The sequence below is a fragment of the Narcine bancroftii genome, chromosome 1, assembly GCF_036971445.1.
Source record: "Narcine bancroftii isolate sNarBan1 chromosome 1, sNarBan1.hap1, whole genome shotgun sequence".
Lineage (NCBI taxonomy): Eukaryota > Metazoa > Chordata > Chondrichthyes > Torpediniformes > Narcinidae > Narcine > Narcine bancroftii.
The window spans coordinates 362510666-362531560 of NC_091469.1; the positions used below are offsets into that span (position 1 = coordinate 362510666).

Genomic DNA, 20895 nt, shown 5'->3' on the forward strand with positions numbered 1-20895 from the left:
ACTTAAGTGAACTGCTAGAATCGTAGAACAAACATAACGTGGCCATCATTCTTCATACTCCTACTACATCTGATCTTGAACTGAGCTTTCAGTGTATTTTGTGAAATATGAAAAGCCCTCCCTCATCTTTTCCTATGTCTCCCTTTCTCTAGCTGTCTCTCCCTTCCCTTTTCTCTCTGTCTCCTTTACCTCAGCTCTAAATTCACAGAGCCACCCCCTCCCCCCATCAATTTTCATCTTTCCCCTCCATATCCAATTAAACACTTTATCTGTTGGTCTGTTCTCCCCCCCCGCCCTTTCTTTTAATTTAGGCACCTGCCCACTTTTTACTCATACCTTGAAGGGCTCAAGCCTGAAACATTGGTTATGTATCTCTACCTCCTATGGACACTACAAAACCTGCTGAGTTCTTCCAGTATTTCTGTGTTTTCAATACATTCCATCCATTAACACTTTTAGCTGCTTCCACCACCACTTTTTTTCCACCCTCCTTTCTGTTTGCCGCAGAATATCCAATGAAACTCTTAGTTGTTTCTAGGCTGTTATTACCAGAACTTTACTGGCTGGAATTAGAATTCCAGCTTGCATAGACTTGAGCTTATCCAAAATTATTTCGCTCATTGCAATTCCTGTTCTGATCACTTTGTTCCCTGATTTATATTAGCTCCTCAACTAACAGGTATTTGTTGAGCTGCTGTTAACTTGGTATAACAAGCAAGGTTGACAGAGCTAGAGCATTTCTCTTTGGAGTGATGAAAGATGAGAGGAGACTTAATAGAGGTATTAAGAGGCATAGATAGGATGGACAGCCAGTACCCTTTTTCCTTGGGCAACAACAGCAAGTAACAGAGGACATCCATTTAAGATGAATGGAGACATTAGAGTTAAGTGTCTTTCCCCCTCCCCTCCCCCCCACACACAGAGAGTGGTAGGTGCCTGGGGGTGCTGATGGAGGCTGGTAAAAAAGAGACACATGAATGTGAATGTAAAGAAACTAGAGAGTTATGGTTGTGTGGTAGGGAAGGGTTAGAATGTTTTGGAGTAGATTTATATAGGTTGGATACAACATTGTGGGATGAAGAGTCAATTCTGTGCTAATGTTTTCTGTTAGTAGTCTCATGCTTATGTTTAAAGCTTAATTTTGAAATAATTACACCAATTTCCTTAAACATTATAAAATAATAAGGAAAATTCTATTCTCTTTTTCAAGAGAATGTCATACTTAGGCATACCAAGTTTGAACTTCTTCCTTCACCATGAAAGTTTGAGAACAAGCTTGGGATCCAAGATAGAGAACACAATGAGAGCAATGCAGGGATTTTGTGTAACCAATCACAAACTCAAAAGGATTTTTTAAAAAAGGCTTCTAGTCTCATCCTATTTTTTTCATACTAAGTATTCTTTCAAGTTCACACTGACACTTACCACCAATAATTGCTGAATTTCGATTTACTCCGTCTGTGATGGCAGTCTCTTCATTATATGGAAATTCTGCACTAGCTGAAAATACAAATAAACTCAATGTCACAAGACAAATTATTCATTAATTAATTAGATTGAACTTCAATATAGACAAATGAAAGAGTTATGAGAGTATGATAATGCCTCAGAACTGAAATCCTTTTGCAGGAAGCTCTGGATTTCTTTCAATAGCTACTTAAACATCTCATAAAATAAAGCAGCATCTCTGCAAAGAAATGAATGAAAGGGCAGCATCAAACATTCTTTTTGTGAAAATTAGTACTGATTTTGCTGGTACATTTGCCAAGTTTATTGCTTCTGCTGACTTGTATGTGCTATTAAAAGGAAAATTTCCAAATACATGATAAACGTTTTTGCGAAATCCTCTTTGGCAAAACATGGTGATCAGTATGGCTCAATTGAGTAATAATCCAGATGTTTTATTTTAAGTATTAAGGGAAATCACTATAAATTGGAGATGCAATGGTTTTAAATAAAATTTGCGTCAATCCATTTGACAGTTTAGGTGATAACATTTGAAAAGCTATGAATTTTCCCAGAAAATATGTCTTCCTAGAAACACCACCAAAATCAGATGTCCAAGACATCCATCCTGCCATAATTGTTGGCGAGATTGTAATTGCATGCAGAACAGCTGCACGTAGGTCATTGCACATTACAATGGTTTGCAATGTGTTTTGAAAGATCCCAAATAGAATTGAAAAAGGCAAGTCTTAATTTTTTTCCTGTGCCCCAAAGATTATTCTTGCAAAAAACAACCAAAGAGTCCAGACCAAAAAAAGATGCATCTATGCATATGTGGAATATATTTTTAAAAATATCTGCAAGGATTTCCTTCATCATCTGTTATTTTAATTGGAGATCTTCGTAAACCAGAGAAAAATAATGTAAAGGGTAGGTCTAAAAATAAAATATATTTTAGAAATATAATAACATTTTAAATCTTCGGCATGCTTGTGAAAAAGCAAGCAAGAAATCGAATAAATTCCTCTAGCTACAAGTAATGAAAGTGAATAAAATAAAATAATATGATTACATCAAATATTTTACTTCCTCATACCTCCTATACTACCACCTTTCTTCCTTAATCTGAATTTATGAGACTTTTAAAAAATTCCATTAAAAAATTCAATTCAGCTGTCATGGCAAATTCATTGGAAGCACTATGGGATTTGGTAACTTAACCTGTGCATCAACACCAAGAAACCCCACAGAACAAATCAAAATAATTTGAGCCATAATGAAAATGAACTCCTACACTAATTTATCTGATCAAATCATTTGTTAAAATGACAGGAGGCAGGTTCTATGCAAAATGAAACTAAATGAACCATTAGAAGTAGTAGAAAGTCTGTCTACAAAACTTTTAAATTACGTCAATGCAACACCAAAACATTAAAATAGTTTGGAATCTAGTGAACACCTATAACCACCAAACCAGATTCTGAATTCTTTCTTAAATGCCAATGAATAATATTTTTTGAATCTTGGGTCTGTGGCAGTATTTATTGTTTTCCCTAGAGTGGAAAGTGTATATGCAAACCAATTCAGTTTTATAAGAATCCAGATGTTATTTTACCAAGAATAAAATTTCCAATGCCAAGCCCACATTAGAGAAGACCAATTGAATGGTTACACTTGAATTTGTGCTCTCTGGTCTGCATTATAAATAGTCCTCTATCACTTTTATAATTTGCAAAATTAGAACAATGTGGCAAGTGAGCAATCCGACTGTTATGAGCAATGTCACTATCCCATTCATTGCTAGTTTCTTTCCAGTATTTGCTGTTTACACTCCAGATACACCTCGACTTACTCAACTTACATCCATCCGCACATACGACCAATTAAAAAATATATATAAAATTTTTGCGGTTTATGTTGTATTTGACAAACTATAACAGTGATACAGGACTCGCAAGAGCCAAAATGTGCATACTTACCTTGTTAGTCGGCATCCTGGTATCCATAGGCTGGGTGTGGCCATCTTGATTCCTATGCACATGCGTGGGTCTTCGGTTGGCGTATGCCTAGGGGGTGCGCATATTGGAGTTTGTTTGGTGTATGCACAATTGATTCGAGTATTGGAGTTCCGTTGCCACATGCAAATTTGATACCATGCGGACCTTGGAGTTCAGGGTGCAAATTCAATATTGTCAGGGCGCTTAACTTTCATGCATGTGCCAATGGAACGCCAATATGCGAACCCACTGTGCATGCACACAGGAATCAAGATGGCTGTGTCCAGCCTATGAACCCCAGGACACCGACTACAAGTAAGTATGCACATTTTTGCTCTTAACGTGCCCTGTATCTCTGTTATAGTTTGTCAAATACTATAAAAATCTAAATTGAAAAAAAGATTTGATTAAAAGGTCTGCTTTAAGACTTTGATAATCAACGCACGTGGGTAAAATTCTGACTTATGTCCATTCCGAGATATGATCAATTTCTCGTTCCTAATTAAGGATGGAAGTCAGGGAGAACCTCTAATTTATGTGTTTCTATTTGCTGAGTTGTTTGATTTTGAAGATTATTTTATTTCACTGGTTTTTAATCTTTTGAGGGATTGGCTTGCTGATAAATTTTCAAACTTTGATCATGAAGGGAAAAAGCCAGAATCTGGATTTGATTAGGTCAGAATTGTGAAAAGGGTTGTAATGGGGTAGCCTGGAAAGTGCTGTAATTTGGAATCAGGTGTGCAAACATGACAGGAAAGAAATATTGATGTTGAGATGATCAAATGCAAAAGAAGACCACTGTAAGTGAAAAAAATGTGAGCAAGTGGGCTCTGTTGTGCCTGTGACCAAGATCAAGTTCAATAAAGTCAATGGGAGTTGAAGTGTGCAGCAACTTAGCTGCTGCCTGCTTCAGTATCCTTTTAACACTGAGCTAACTGGAACAGCAAATTAACAATAATTTACAATAATATCTTGTAACCAGTAAAATTATCTCAATTTTTCAGTGTTTCTCACCTTTGGGTTAAATTATAATGTTGATGTCTCCTTCCATCACTTTGACTGAGGTGGCAGTGGCTGCTCAGATTGCTTTTCATGGACAATGCATTATTGGGAGAATTTTCACCAGTATTGTAACTGTTCAGGGACAGCTTAGTTAGTGGCACATTAATTAAGGTCCATTGTTTCAGCACTACAATGGGATGTGGTCAATATTCTTAATTAATGTCCAGCTTAATGATGCCAAGATAGAACATTTTGGCCAAAGACAGTTGTCTATGCTTTATCCCTTTTATTTACAAATGTATTCTGGGCTTTGCCCACAACATAGATTTGAGTATACAAGGTAATACCTTCTTCCATTAATTGTACAAATGTCCAACAACAGGATTGCCACACCTTTGAAGGCAAAATATACATTTTCAGTAAAAGGCATTTAAAGTGGAGAAGTAGGAACCACTCGAGACTGAGACGACGTGCAACCATGCAATTAGTGAATCATACAGGTGGCGTGGCAAAAATAAGCAATCATGTGAAGAAACAGGGAGCATGAATTTACCATTCTCCTTGTAATTTCTCCACCATGATTATTTTGAACCAAAGTATGATGACTAGGGAATAGGTATGAAGTGCTTATGTACTTTTAACAGAACTAGTTAAAGATAAGGGATAAGTGTGAATCTAAAGAGATCCAATTTCATTGGATGGTATCAAATTTGAGCAGTACACATTGAAATATTCCTTCAATGGTTCACATATGAATGAATCCAGATTAGGTAAGCTATCACTCTCATTCCCAAAATAGCCATAGAATGCTTAGCATTCAGAAAGCACTATTTCATGAATGAGGCTAATTAACTACCTGAAATATTTCCATAAAGACAAGAAATTCAGCCCCAAGGTATTGACTGATTATGTTCCTCCCATTGGATAAATGAGTCTGGAATTCTTGGAAACTTGGGCACAATCCAATTGCTAATCAGATCATATGGAGATGGAGAGAAAATGTTCCCAAGAAACCAATATTTCCTTCCACATAAAATGCTTTACTTTTTTTATTATGAGCCATTATGAATAAAATGCCGTCATCTTTAATGAAGGTGAGGAGGCAAAGTCAGACAGAACATTTTGATACAGCATCATCTTTTGTTGATATAAAGATAAAATATTGGTGCTGCAACACTATAAATTAAGGAATTTAATAAATTGGGAAAATACAGTTGTTTAAAAACAAGAAATGATCAGTTATTTAAATTCAAGTTTAAATTTATTATCATCCAATTACACAAATACAACATATCAAAACAGAGTTCTCTGGTCCTCAGTGCAAAACATGCAGACTCACAACCAAACACAACACACATACCTTATAAACAGTATATATATATATATGTATACAGGACAAATATACACATTAATCTCGAGATGGCAGAGGTCGACAGCATCGAGTCCACGCTGCTGAAGATCCAGCTGCGCTGGATGGGTCACGTCTCCAGAATGGAGGACCATCGCCTTCCCAAGATCGTGTTATATGGCGAGCTCTCCACTGGCCACCGTGACAGAGGTGCACCAAAGAAAAGGTACAAGGACTGCCTAAAGAAATCTCTTGGTGCCTGCCACATTGACCACCGCCAGTGGGCTGATAACGCCTCAAACCGTGCATCTTGGCGCCTCACAGTTTGGCGGGCTGCAACCTCCTTTGAAGAAGACCGCAGAGCCCACCTCACTGACAAAAGGCAAAGGAGGAAAAACCCAACACCCAACCCCAACCAACAAATTTTCCCTTGCAACCGCTGCAATCGTGTCTGCCTGTCCCGCATCGGACTTGTCAGCCACAAATGAGCCTGCAGCTGACGTGGACTTTTTACCCCCTCCATAAATCTTCGTCCGCGAAGCCAAGCCAAAGAAGAAGATACACATTAAATATTGTTTAGTAAATATTAGAATCTCAATGGTTAATGTGAGCAGTTCATTTGGTTCTTCAGCATTCTCATTGCTTGTAAGAAGAAGCTGTTTTTCCAGCCTGGTACTGCTGGCTCTGATACCCCAATGCGGATAGTTGAAAGATACTGTGTGCAGGGTGGTAGATCAAATCAATAGGGGGGGGGGAAAGATCCCAATGATCCTCTCTGCCACTCTTATAGTCCTGAAGATTGATCTCTGGTCCATTTCAAATGAACCACACTGTGATGCATCCAGGCAGGACCTCTCAATAAATCTCCTGTAGAAGGTTGACATAATGGTGGCTGGTAGCCTTCAAGCTCCAGTCTTCTCAGGAAGGGCAATTGCTGTTGCGCCAATCTGACAAGTGAGGAGATGTTCTGTATCCATGATAGGTCACTTGTTAAGTGGACTCTAAGGACCTTGGAGCTCTTCATTCTTCCACTACTGTGTTATTGATGTGTAGAGGAGGGTGGATGTTCCTGGTCCTCCTGAAGTTCACAATTATCTCCTTTGTCTTATCCATGTTGAGACTCAGGTTGTTATTCTCTCACGGTATCACGAGATTCTTTACCTCTTCTCTGTATGCAACTCATCATTGTTGCTGATGAGACCAACTACTGTTGTGCATCTACAAATTTGATGACACTGTTGGAGCTGGATCGAACGATGCAGTCATGGGTCAGTAGCGTGAACAGGAAAGGGCTGAGCACACAGCCCTGTGGTGCCCTGAGCTCAGTGTGATGGTGCTCGAAGTTCTGCTACTGATGTGGACAGACTATTATTTTTCCAATTTGTTCAGATGAATCATTCCAGAGTCCAGACTATTTACTGTTTGCATTAAGTTTAATCAGAATTCAGCTTTTCAGAGTTTAGTTATATTCTACATGTTGTAATATACACCTAAATGAGGGAATTGCTCTCATACTGTGAATGTTCTCTGAAATGTTTCAAGGGCAGACCGGCCAATGACAGAAAAAATCTTTAACAGCTGAGTGGTTCTTACCTGAGCCAAAATGCCAGGGATCTGTTGCAGCTGGAATTGGTGGAATAGTTAAAGGGGATGCGCCACAATTAGATTCAACAAATTCTCCTTGCACATTGACTTGAGAAGAAGGACTAGGCTTCAGTGCAGCCTTGAGTGGTGCAATCTGGTTAAACTGAACTCGTGACAGGCAGCCAATAAAACCTGGAGTGTTATACTTCTGCACCTCTTGGTCAATGTTTCCAATTTCTGCAACAAAGACAAGAAAAAGCGTGGAAATAAGCATTAAGTATTGGTTTGAATTTGAAAATTGTTAATGTTCTTTAGAGTATATTTTTTGGATATAAACAGATATACTTTACAGCAGTGGTTCTCAACCTTTTTCTTTCCACTCACATACAACTTTAAGTAATCCCTATGCCATAGGTTCTCTGTGATTAGAAAGGGATTGCTTAAGGTGGGAGGATGTGAGTGGGAAGGGAAGGTTGAGAATCACCACTCTAGACCCAATTGTTACTGAAATATTTTTCTTGAGGAAAATTGTCATTGGCCCATTTCCTTTGGGGTTACGAAACAGTGCGCATAACGAGTCAATTAGGTACGATTAGAACAGTGGTTTTCAAACTTTTCTTTCCACCCACATACAACCTTAAGCAATCCCTTACTAATCACAGAGAACTTATGGCATAGGGAATACTTAAAGTCGTATGTGAGTGGAAAGAAAAAGGTTGAGAACCACTGCTCTACAGAATAAACAGCTAATATGTATTCATTCATGAAGAAGAGGAAGGGAAAGTGGGAACAGGATTACTATTACGATTTCATCGACATAATGAGGACAGTGCTGTCCGTCAAGGGCCAATAACAAAATCAAGGTCAGAATTTCTCTTCATATTTACATGAAAAATCTTCCTTTTATATAATACATTTAGGCAGCAAAAGTACAAATATTGACACCATGGAATGAACTGAAGAGGACGAGAACTTCAAAATTGAAGTGTTTCTTAACTAAAGTCAACAATGAACTGGCCCTTCAGTCCAATTTGTTTATGCTGACTGATTAGGGATTGGTGTTGGTCAGTAGAACATGGGGGTGATGGATAAATACTATGAATTATAAAATGGATTAGAAGTTGCAGTGTACAAAATTGCTGCGGAAACTCAGCAGAACCTAAAGAAAGTAAAAGGCAGTTGAAATTTTGGGCCTGAGCCCTTCTTCAGACAGACCACTTGGCGGGGGGGGTGGGGGGTGGGGGGGTGGAAAGAGAGGTAAATGGAAAAAGGAGGTCAATGTTGATGCCATCTGGCTGGTGACTGCTCTCTTTGGGTGCTGCTGAGTTTCTCCAGCATGGCTGTGGATGCACTAGATCCCATCATCTGCAGATTATCTTGTTTACCTCCACGGGTTAGATGTTAGCAAAAAAACAACAGTGGAGGCCAGTCTGGAGTATATTTAAATAGACATACTTAGATATAACAAAGGTAAAGTTTGGGGGTGGTTGATGGGAGGGGGGGGGGGAACTGCTCAGAGAGCTGCTGCCTCACACCAACTGTGTGGTTTTGTGTGCTCTCCCAGTAATTGCAAAGGTTTCTTCTGGGTCTTTCAGTTTCCACCCACATCAAAAAGCTGTCCAGGTTAGTAGGCTAATTGGCTGCTGTAAGTTGTCTCTAGTGTAGAGGTAAGTGATAGAGTCTGAGGAGAGTTGGCAAGAATGTGTGGAGAATTACGAAGTGTGATTAATGCAGGGTCAGCATAAATAGATGGCTAATGTTCAGCATGGACTTGATGGACTTAAACTCCTATTTTCACATTGTTTCTCTCTATGACTCTAACAACCACAGCCAAGGGTTTCAGCAGAAATTTGAGGTGAGGTGGTCTTGCCATTGCTTTGAAGTTGGCAATGTGTGATCTTTGTGCTGCCATGAATGAGAGGTCTGAAACTCATCTCAATATCAAAAACTCAATCAATATTCTGGAGTGGTTTAGTTTTAAAACAATTATTAGGGAAAGGTGCAGAGTCAGTGATTGAAAATCAGAGCTTGGCAACAGATAAGGAAATTGATCTTTTGTAAAAGATGGTGTGGCGGTCCACCACTGGCCTACTGGAGGGGGCAACCTCTGAACCTGCAGAAGAGCACGGGCCGGCTGTCAATCAGCCGACCTGAATGGACCAAGCCCCACCTGGTCGGGTGTCAATTACCCTCCCGGATATAAGCCTGAGCCGGCCCTCTGAAGTCACTCTCAGAGTTTACAGCAGCTCTCCTCACAGCTGGCTCTGTGGAAGTTTATGTCGAATAAAGCCCATTGTACAGTCATTTGGTTTTGTGTGTTTGCTTCTGACCGACAGTGCACCACAGATGGGCTTTCCAATTTTTAAATAGATCACCTGCATATCCAGTCTTGATTGCTAGACAAGAGGTGTGAACATGTAGAGAAAACAGAGGAATTAGGAAGGTGGTGATAATTGGAGTAAGGTAGAACAGTGTGGCAAAGGCATATTTGGAAATTGCAGTGTTTTCTTAGATGGTTGACAATTGTTAATGGAGAGGTAAGAAAGAAAAAAGGCCATGGGTGGATCCTTAGAAGTCACATTAAAAGTACATTTATGGGTGTAGAAGATGCTGCTGTCAATTCTCTAGCTGTGATTGGATAGTGAAGACAATCCCAGCCATGTTAAAAACAGTTTAAATATGTTAATTGTCACCAGGTCTAAACAGAAGAATTTCCTGCTCAACAAAAAGACTGCAGTAGCTCAATGTGGTATCTCACCACCATGTTTTCCAGAACAATACTGGCCTTGTTAATGACATCCACACATTGGAAATGAATAAAATACAAGGACGGATGGTAAAATCCTGCAGATAGGTGAAGGGGTGACAGGGAAGAGGATTAGATTATTTTTCATGCCATCACACAGAATGCCATCAGGGACCGAACCAGAAATTTATTTTGAGAGCTGCTTGTTTCAAACAGGAAATCCTCCACGAGATTTACCGGAGAAACACCCTGTGTTGAAAATGGTTGTGCTTTATATACACCCATATATGGGCAGCATTATTTAATTGATTAAATAAATACTTCATCCAATGTACCTCCTGATAGTGTACCATTTGAATGTGATAAGAAAGGTACAATAAGAATATGTTCCCAGAAGGATAAAGGGTAGGAATGGAAAAGTTAAGGAACCTTGGTTAATAAGAGATCTAGAAGCAGATTGGAAAGAAAAATGAGGCATAGATATTCCCTTTCTTTATTGCTTGTTTAGTGTTTCTTTGTTGCTTTTTAAACATTTCCCAAACTTCTAGCTTCCCACTTATGTTGCTGTCCTTGAACGCATGACCTTTTAGTTTGATGTCTTTCTTTATTTCCTTAGTTATTCAAGCCTGGCTCTCCTTATCATCTTTGCTTTTAACTAGAATATACTTTTCAAGTTCAAGTTTAATTATCATCAAAGAAAATGTAAGTGCAACGACCTCTGAAACCCGACAGGAAGAGGAGAAGAAAAAAAGATTCAAGGCCTACCTTGACGATGAAACATGGAGCTGGAGTTCATTCTGCCTCCCGATCTGGTGAGTCCTTGGAGGGACCTCTGCTGGCACCTCCCAGCCGCTACTGCGGAGACATGGCGTCGGGAGGAACCAGGAAGTGAACTGCGCATGCGTGAGAAATGGGCATGCACAGAACAATGAAGCTTGAGGCACTACTGGGAGTGCAGCAACTGTCCATAGAAGAGTCGGGGAGTTTGACCTCAGCACAGGAAGAGAAAGAAACGGGTTCCAGAGGAGGCTCGTCAGCTGAAGATGAGGAAGGAGAGAAAGAAGTGGAACAAAGGATAGAAGAAGAGGAGGTAATGGAATAAATTAAATTTAATCCACAGACTAAGACAGATGAGTTATCCATAATGATAATGCAGCAGATTAAAGCAATGAAAGTGGAAAAGAGAGAAGGATTAAAGAGTATGAAGGCTGAAATTAAAGAAATGAAAGCAGAAACTAATAACGTGTTGGATGTGGTAAATAAAATGAAGAAGGAATTAGAGAAAATGGAAGGAAAAATCACTAGGATGGTACACAGCATATTGAAGACAGGGCATCTATTATGTAAAATACAACAACTGGCTTAATTACAATAAAAGCTTTCTATAAAATGGATATTTTGTAGAATTTTAGTGGAAGAAATAATATTAAAATAGTAGGCCTTTTAAAAGGAAAAGAAGGTCCAGACATGATTTGCTTCATTCAAGATTGGATTCCTAAAGTATTGGGTGAAGATAATTTTGAGAATATGATTGAAATTGAAAGAGCCCATAAGTCTCTAAGACCAAAACCTCCCCTAATCAAAAAACATATTCTATATTAAAGTTTCTGTGTTATCAAGATAGAGAGAAAGTTCTATGTCTTGCTGTGAAACGAGCGTGGGAATGACAAGGTCCTTTATTGTGAGAAGGGGATAGAATTTTATTCTATCCCGATTTGAGCGAGGGTCTGTTGAGAAGAAGGAAAGCATTTAAGTCAGCAAAGAAAATCCTTTATGATCAAGGTTACAAATTTGTCCTTCGATTTTCTGCGACTTTGAAGATCTTTGTTTTGGGATAACAGAACAGAAACTTTACTAATTTTGCTCAAGCAGAAGAATACTTTTGGAGTCGTTCTGAAGCTCAGCTTTAGCAATTACTACAGACTTGTTGCAATGAACTATTCACTTTCTTTTTATTCAAATTTTATAATCAAGATGGAAAAAAATTGAAGAAATATTCTTTCTTTTGTCCTTTTTTCCCTTTGATTTCTGGGATGCTATTTTAAAAATTGATTAATTTCTATTAACTGAGTGATTAAAGCTTATATGTTTAATGAACCAAGGGAGTTTGGAGGAGTGGGAGATGTCAACTTCTGTGGGATTCTGTATGTATCTGTGACCTCAGTTTCAACCCATAAGATGGAGGGAGTTAGTGTTGTACTGGTCAACATTATTGGGAGGGATTTTTCTTATATTGGTATAGGTATGAATTTGTAAACTTATTTTTTTGTACTTTTGTCTTTTTCTCTTTTCTTTTGATTCCTGGAGGAGGTGCATCCGGATACATAGATTGCATTTGGAGACTTGCCGGACTAGGTGAGGGAAGGGGATTAACAATATTTGGTTTCGATGAGTAAGGTGATTAAGTTTGTAAATTTTAATGTTAATTAATAGGTTAGACAGGATGATAAAAAGAAAAAGAGTGTTAAGCAACTGGGGGTTGATGTAACTTTTCTTCAAGAAACACATCTAACTGAAAAAGAACATTTGAAATTAGAAAGGGATTGGGTAGGATATGTAACCTTATCTTCATTTAATTCTAAGGCAAGAGAGGTGGCAATTTTGATTTAAAAAAAATCATCTTCTGATTAAAGTTCAAAATATTGTTACAGACCCTGCAGGCAGATAATTATCAAGTATTTTCAGAAATGTAGATTTTTTTGAATCTGTGTGCTCCAAATATGGACGATGAGAAATATATTCAAGATACTTTTTTAAAAATTTAGTATAGGCACATGAAAATATTTTAATAGGTGGGGATTTTAATTTTTGTTTAGACCCATTGTTGGATAGGCCCACTTGAGTAATGGCGAGAATGAAAGCTGCTACACCTACTCTGGGTTTGTGGAGAGATTTGAATTTATTGATGTATGGAGAAGAAACCACCCTAGAGAGAAGGATTATTCATTTTATTCTAGTAGGTTTGATTTTTATTCTAGAATCAATTTATTTTTGGTTTTGGGTCAAATACAAACTAGGATTTTTGAAGTGGACGATAAACCAAAGATTTAATCTGATCATTCGCCTTTGTTAAGAACCATGGAAATTCCTGATAAGCAGGTCAATATATAAAGGGAGATTAAATTCTTTGTTGTTGAAAAGGAAAGAGTTTTGTGACTTTGTTCGAACCCATATTAGGACATTTTGTGATGCAAATTTGAACTCAGTAAACAATAAATTTATTATACTGGTTGCTTTAAAGTTATATCTACAAGATCAAATTATAAGCTTCACATCTAAAATTAAAAAGGATAATATGAGAGGAGTAGATCAATTAGAAAAAGAAATTACAGTTTTGGAAAAGGATCTTCAAAATCACATTTCTGAAGATAAATGTAGACTGATTAAAAAAATTATAATACATTACAAACTTATAGAACTGAGAAAGCTATTATTAGAATGAAACAAAGATACTATGAATTAGGTGAAAAATCACAAAGTACTAGCTTGGCAATTAAAAGCAGAATAGACTTCAAGAATAATTAATGCAATAAAAAAGTCACTAATATAATTACATACAAACCTCAAAAAATAAATGAATATTTTAGGAATTATTATATGAAATTATATACTTTGGCATCTTTAGAAGAAGAAGCGAAAATAATTATCTATCACAGATAATATTGCCTAGGTTGAGGTTGGAAGAACAAAATGAACAATGCCCCATTTACTGATCCAGAAGTAGGAGAAGTAATGAGCAAAGTAACACATTTCCATGAGATGGTTTTCCATTTGAATTTTATAAAGAATTTAAGGATTTATTAATTCCTATATTTATGCAAGTATTAGACTGGGCTTCAGAAACTCATTATTTTCCAGAATCATTCTCAATGGCAATAATAACTGTGATTCCTAAAAAAAATACAGACCGTCTAAAACCTTCATCCTATAGACTCATTTCATTATTAAATGTGGATTACAAAATGGTACCAAAAAGTTTGGCAAATAGAATGAGTAACTTGTTACCTAAATTAATAAATATGGATCAGGCAGGGTTTCATAAAGGGATTGTTAATGTTGAAGAGGTCAATTAATGTCATTTGAGCAATTGAGAAACAAATATGTGAGACCACACATCTTTCACCACATAAGTAGAATAGATTGAATGTTTTAGCTGTGGTTAAGATGTAGGATCCTTATACATTCAATGTGGTCTTGTCCCAATGTGAGACTCTTTTGGGCAGCTTTACATAACTTTTTAGAACAAGCTATAGAAATTGCTATTCAGCAAAGCCCTGATTTATTTTTATTAGGAAATATTGAAGGTACAAGATCTATATTGAAACCATCAATTGGAATTTGTTAAATTAGCAGTAGTGGTAGCAGGGAAAGGTATTGCAATTACTTGGAAATCGGATACATCTTTGACTCTGCCAAGGTGGCATGTTGAAATTCAAAGTTGTATTCCTTTAGAAAAAAAATCAGTTATAATTTAAGGAATAAGTACCAGTTCATGAAATGGTTGCTGATGTTACAAAGGAAGTTGTCTCGCATCTCAGCTGCCTCTGAGAAGGATTCCTACACCCCAGAACTCCAGCCAAGAAGGACTGGCACTGGTGAGGAAACCCTGATGTGGTAAAATCATTATTGTACATAGTTGAAATATGTAAATTACATGACCTTTCCTGGTTGACCCTGCTCTCACTGGCCGGCTCGTGACTCCTCCCCTTTCTTCCCCATAAAGGCTGTCATGCCACAAACCTCTCCCCAGTTTTCATCCAGGTCAATGTGAGTGACCAACATGGGGATCCTGTCCATCTCTTTCAAGTAAAAGCCTTCAGTTTCAGCAACTACAGTCTTTGTGGAATTGATTGTGCATAACCTGATGACGTGCAAAATGGACTCACTAACCTGCAAAGTGATTCTGGATGCAGAGATGTATTTGAGACTTTGTCTTTCTCCGAGTTTTAGCCAAGAATGACAGATACTTACCCCAACATTTAAAAGCAGTGTCATCAGAAGAGCCTGTCTTTCATGAACACTGATCAGCCTGTTGAATATTGTAATGACAACAACTTTGCGCTCACTTTCAACAAAACCAAGGAGGTGATCGTGGACTTTGGGAGGAAGTCAGGGGAACGTGACCCAGTCCTCATCCAGAGAAAATCAAGAAATTCAAATTCCTGGATGTCAACATCTCTGAGAATTTGATGCAATTAAAAAGAATGGTTGCCAGTGGCTATACTTTGTGAGGTGCCTGAGGAGATTTGTTATGTCACCGAAGATGCTTATAAACTTCTACAGGTATACCATGGAGAGCATTCTGGCTGGTTGCATCACTGCCTGGTATGGAGGTGCTAACCCTCTGGACAAGAATAAACTCCAGGGGGTTGTGAACTTAGCCTGTGACATCACAGGACATCTACATGAGGTAGTATCTAAAAAAAGCAACCTTTATCCCCAAACACCACACCACCCAGGCCATGCCCTCCTTACTTTGCTACCATCGGGGTAAAGATACAGGAACCTAAAGACGAGCACTCAGTGGCAGAAGGACAATTTCTTCCCCGCTGCCATCAGATTCCTGAATGATCAATGAACCAGAGACGGTCTTACTTTTCACGCACTATTATTGTTTTTTTTTTATAGTAAGGTCATGAGACGGTTATAATATGAATGTTCACTCTGTGATGACGCTGCTGCAAACAATGAATTTCATGACTTGTTCATGACAATAAATCCTGATTCTGATATTGCTGCACTTGAAGACAAAAAATCGAAACTGTATTTAAGTTGAGGCAGATCTTAGGTCTGCATTATCTACAACAGAACCAAGGCTGTGGAAACTGGTGAAGTAAAATCAGGATCAAAGGTCTCATTAAGGTGGCTTGTGGTTTGATTTTGATTGGGAGGTTTTTTTATTAAATGTTCAGTGTATATTCACATTTTCTTCAAAAATGTTAAATAAAATACTTTACAGAGCTTCCTTTGACTTGAAAGTATTGCTCAGTCATTGCCATGGCAATGATAGTCAAAATTCTGCCTGGCCTGCAAGAAAAGGGGATCTCAGGATTGTATATGATGCCATATATGCACTCTGAAAATAAATCTAAACTTTGAACAATCATTTGAACATTTGTTTATTGTCAACAGCCTATGAGGAGCAGTATCTTGCATGGAGACGTGCTGGTTAACATTTCAGCTAGCAGTCTTTTGCTTCAGTCTGATAATCAATGTGCAATCACGATATCAATATCAACTAATCTTATTACCCTGCACATGGTCTGTATCCCTCTATTCCTTGCTGGTGTCTGCTTCTACCTCTTAAAGATTACTATCGTATCAGCTTCTATCACTTCCCCAGCAGTATTCTCCAGACACCTACTATGTTTTGTTTACAAAATACTCATAAATCTCTTTCTTTAAACTGATGCTCTCTAATATTTGGAACTTCTACAGTTGTAAAACAAACGCTCTTGAGATGCAATTCTGTATTTTTAATTTAAAAAAAAATTACTTTTATCAGATTGTCCCTCAGTCTCTGACGTTTAATCCAAAATAATCCAAGTATGTTCAACTTCTCTTTATAACTAATACACCAATCCAGGCAACATCCTGGTGGAACCTCTTCTGTACCCTCGTCAAAGCTTTTATATTCCTCCAGTATTGTGGATCTAGAACTGTACAGCAAATGTGTTAAAATATTCAGCTTCAAACTATTAAGAGAACATTTCAATGACTTCAGATTACTTACTTATATTTTTACAAATGATCTGAAACAATCAGATAATAAAAAAGTGTTTCATTAACATAAATAAACAGAAACTTTGCAGTGCTAAATTACCTTTAAATGCAACAGCTGTGTGCTTTTTGACATTCAACGAGTTTAGCTGGCAGTTGTTCAGAATCAGGGAAATGAGATGATGAGTGTCTATTATTGTAATTTTACAGTTATATCATTAATTGCATTTTGAATAATGAGGTGGAATTTAATTATCTACAATATTTATTCTGAGCAGTTAATTACAACACATTTTGTGGATGTGACATGGGTTGGGGGTGCAGAATGAGTTTTTGGATGTTGTAACGTAATGGGAAGAAGTGACAAGGGGTCCAACTGTGGCAGGAAAGGAAAACAATTTTTTTGCATTTAAATAAGTCTTTAAAAATCTCTAAACAACTCAAAGCATTTGAGTCAATACGGTATTTTTGAATGGAAATTATTTATGTAACATAGACGTATGAGGCAGCCTAACTGTCACAGCAAGCTCCTACAAAGGGCGAAGTGATGATGAGGTAATCTATAAAGTTAAGTAGAATGCCACCAGATGTTTATAACATCAGGGATAACTCTCTTCCTTTGCTTTTAAAAGGTCCCATGGGATCTTTTACATCCATTTGAAAGGGCAGATGAGACTTCAATTTAAGGCCTCACCGGAAAGCCATTATCTCCAAGTGAAGTGCTTTGTTGAGTGCGACATGTGAACAACAGCCATAGCCAGATTATTTAGTTAGAAAACGGCACAGTTTAATGTAAATACAAGTTGTATGCCCACCTAATGATATGGACAAAGGACATTGTGCAACTTCTAGAACTTGTTTCTGAGTGTCTGTGTTCCGCGTCCATCCTGATTGCCATTGAGACAAGTGAAAAAATGAGAAAGTAAATGAAAAGCTTGACTGAGAGACCTGTATTCCCAGAAGTTGCTCCACAGTCACCTTAGAACAGCATGAATAGATTTCAGGAAAAAAAAGTCTGACGTAACCTGGAGTTTTCATAATTAAGATGAGCCAAGTGAAGAAAGAAATTAAGGAAAATTAGAAAACAGCTATTTTGAACCTCTCCAGTTAGTGAACAATTAACACAAAAATGGATTCCGCCTTTCATAAAAACAAAGAGTTGAAAAGCAAGGAGATTACATTGACATTTTCTCAAACACTGGTTTGGTCACAAGTCAACCACATTTATTTCTGTTCATTGTTCTTTTGGAAAATGCTGAAGGTCTTATAGCAGCTACCAGAAAAACAATGCAAATTGGTTCAGGGAATGAGTGATTGATGCAGCACAAATATATTAGAGAAGCTGAGGTTGTTCGCATTGGAGCTAAGAAGGTTGATAGGAAATTTGAGATGGGTATACAAGCAGCAAGCTATTATAAGAGAATCTTTATGAGAACCCATCCTTGCCATGCTGGATACCCCAGGGGAGAGCATTCCTATGCCGCTGTATTTTCTCTATAGGGCACAGAACATTCCGAAAGGGAAGGGTAAGCTGCCAGAGGTTGTGGTCTGTATTAGTACCAATTTCAGTGGTCTGTATTAGTACCAATTTCACATGCAGAAAGAGAGATAAGGTCCTAGAAACAGAATTTAAGGAGGTATGTAGAAATATACTGTTACGAGCTCAGAGGACTCCAAAACCCAACAGCAATAGAAATTCACCAAGACAGTGGTTACTTAAACAAAAGTTGCTTTTAATTTTCTTTAAACATAATAACAGGATCAATCTTTTAACTTATTACTATTAACTTAATCTAAGAATCCCCTTCTAATTCTAAGCGCACGTGTATGTAATGTGTATATGCTCAGGAAAGTTCTCTGTTTCACAGTTCATTCATTCACTTTTCACTTCTCCAAGTTCACTGGTATCAGGCAATTCTTATACTGGGCACAGAATTTAACATTTATGAATCTTCATCAGGCTCTGTGGTTTCAAGTTAAATGGTTACCACTCAAGAAGGTTCTTGTTGGTTTCAGAGAGAAATTTGTTGCTCGTTGGATACACACAAATTGATTTTGCTCCAATCAGTCACTTCAGTGTCTTGCTGTTCATTGACTTCAGCTCTGTATTTAAAACAATCATTCTACAGAAGCTGGAGGAAAAGCTGTCCTTGATGTGACTTAACACCCTTCTTTGTAATTGGATCCTGGACTTCCTAACATAAAGGCCATAGTCTGTCTGATTGGTAGCAAAATATGAAGCAACATAACACTGAGCACTGCTGTACCTCAGGGTTGAGTGCTCACCCTGTTCCTATTCACGCTACTGACCCACAACTGCATTGCCAGATCCAGCTCCAACAGTGTCATCAAGTTTGTAGAATATGCAACAGTAGTTGGCCTCATCAGCAACAACAACGAGTCATACTACAGACAAGGTGAAAATCTTGTGATATGGTGCGAGAGTAATAACCTATGTCTCAACTTTGACAAGACGAAGGAGATGATCGTGGACTTCAGGAGGACCAGGAATGACCACCCTCCACTACACATCAACAACTCTACAGTAGAGAGGGTGCAGAGCAGAAAGTTTCTTGGAGTTCACTTAACTAGTGACCTATCATGGACAATCAACATCTCCTCACTTGTCAGAAAGGGGCAACAGTGACTGCACTTCCTGGGAAGATGAAGCGAGCAAGGTTCCGGCCATCATTTAGTCAACCTTCTAAAGAGCTCTATCAAGAGTGTCCTGGCTGACTGCATCACAGTGTGGTACAGTTGCTGCAGAGAAATAGAGTGGCAAAGAGGATCAATGTGATCCATCAGAACCATTGTCTGAAGAGAGCAATGAGGATCCCTCCCACCCTACAGACAGCATCTTTCAGCTGCTCCCACAGGGGGAAGTGATACAGGAGTAGCAGAGCCAGCACCACCAGGCTGAGGAACAGCTTCTCCCCACGGGCAGTGAGACGGCTGGACGACCAAAGGAACCGCTCGCACTCACCATCCGAGGCTCTCATTTGTACAAAACAATATTTATTTATTTATAATACTTGTCCTGCCTACTGTTATTTGTTTGAACATGTGTTATGTCTGGTTCTGTGTCTGCGTGTTTTGAATGGACAACGGAGAATGCTGCTTTGTCGGGTTGTCCTTGTGCAATCCGATGACAATAAGCTTGGCTTCACTTGACTTATGATGTCATGATTACTTCTCTGCCACACTCTGGTGAGGCAAGAAACAGGAAAGTATTGCAGCTTCTAATACATTCTTCTGTCTTCCGGGAACTCATACAGAGACAGAGTGGAGGTGCTCCAGCATCCTTGCAGGGTTGTTTGGTGGAGGTGCCACTCAGAAAGGTTTAAACTGGCTTGATTGGCAGAATTGATCAAGTGAATCTGGCATCACGTTTGGCTCATACATGGTGGGCCTAGTCCAGTGTGGTACTGTTTCACTTGTTAGATAGATCAGATATTTATGAACAAAGGTGTTTTATCTTTAATGCTAATATCTCAAGATAATTCAGTTATGAATAAGTTAATCATTTTTTTTCTTTAGCTCTTTATTGACACAAGCTGGCTTCAAAAGTAATCAAATCCAGGGAAAGATACGAATACAACCTCTGGATATGGATACAATGGGAGGGGAAAGATCCATTTATCATGGAGCTATAGGAACCAAAGACAACCACAGGCCAAAGAAAGGGTATGAGCTGGTGGTCCAAATTAATGAATTGAGGCACAAAGGTAATAACTCTTGAACTACTTGCTGAATTGCATGCAAATTGACATCAAATTATATCTGGGTGTTAAATATGTCTCTCAATGATTGGTTTGGGGAAATGGATTTAAATTCACAGTCGCTGGCATGAATGCTTGGGAAAAATGCAAGTTGTTCTACTGGGATAGGTTTTGTATTCAGTCATGACCAGTTTCCATGCAAAACAGATAATTATGATTGTAGATAGGGCTTTAAGGATTCGGGCGAGTGGAAAATGCAAATCTATTTATAACCAGAATGAGAAGAAGTGACAGAGAATACAAACAGTTAGAGTATGGAAAAATCTAACAAAA

General features: G+C 38.2%; 1 protein-coding gene across 2 annotated transcripts in view; it reads right to left on the reverse strand.

Moving 5' to 3' along the window:
• The window catches only part of LOC138750405 (contactin-associated protein-like 2), a 2015431-nt gene that overhangs the window by 7727 nt on the left and 1986809 nt on the right, over positions 1-20895 (reverse strand). Inside the window, exons 22-23 of one of the 2 annotated variants that reach the window (XM_069912458.1) lie at positions 7387-7614; positions 1426-1500 (exon numbers count right to left, since the gene is read on the reverse strand). In XM_069912458.1, the coding sequence (XP_069768559.1) occupies positions 1426-1500; positions 7387-7614 (303 nt within the window). Of the gene's footprint in view, positions 1-1425; positions 1501-7386; positions 7615-20895 lie in introns of those variants that run through there. The other variant, XR_011349326.1, reaches the window with a different exon arrangement.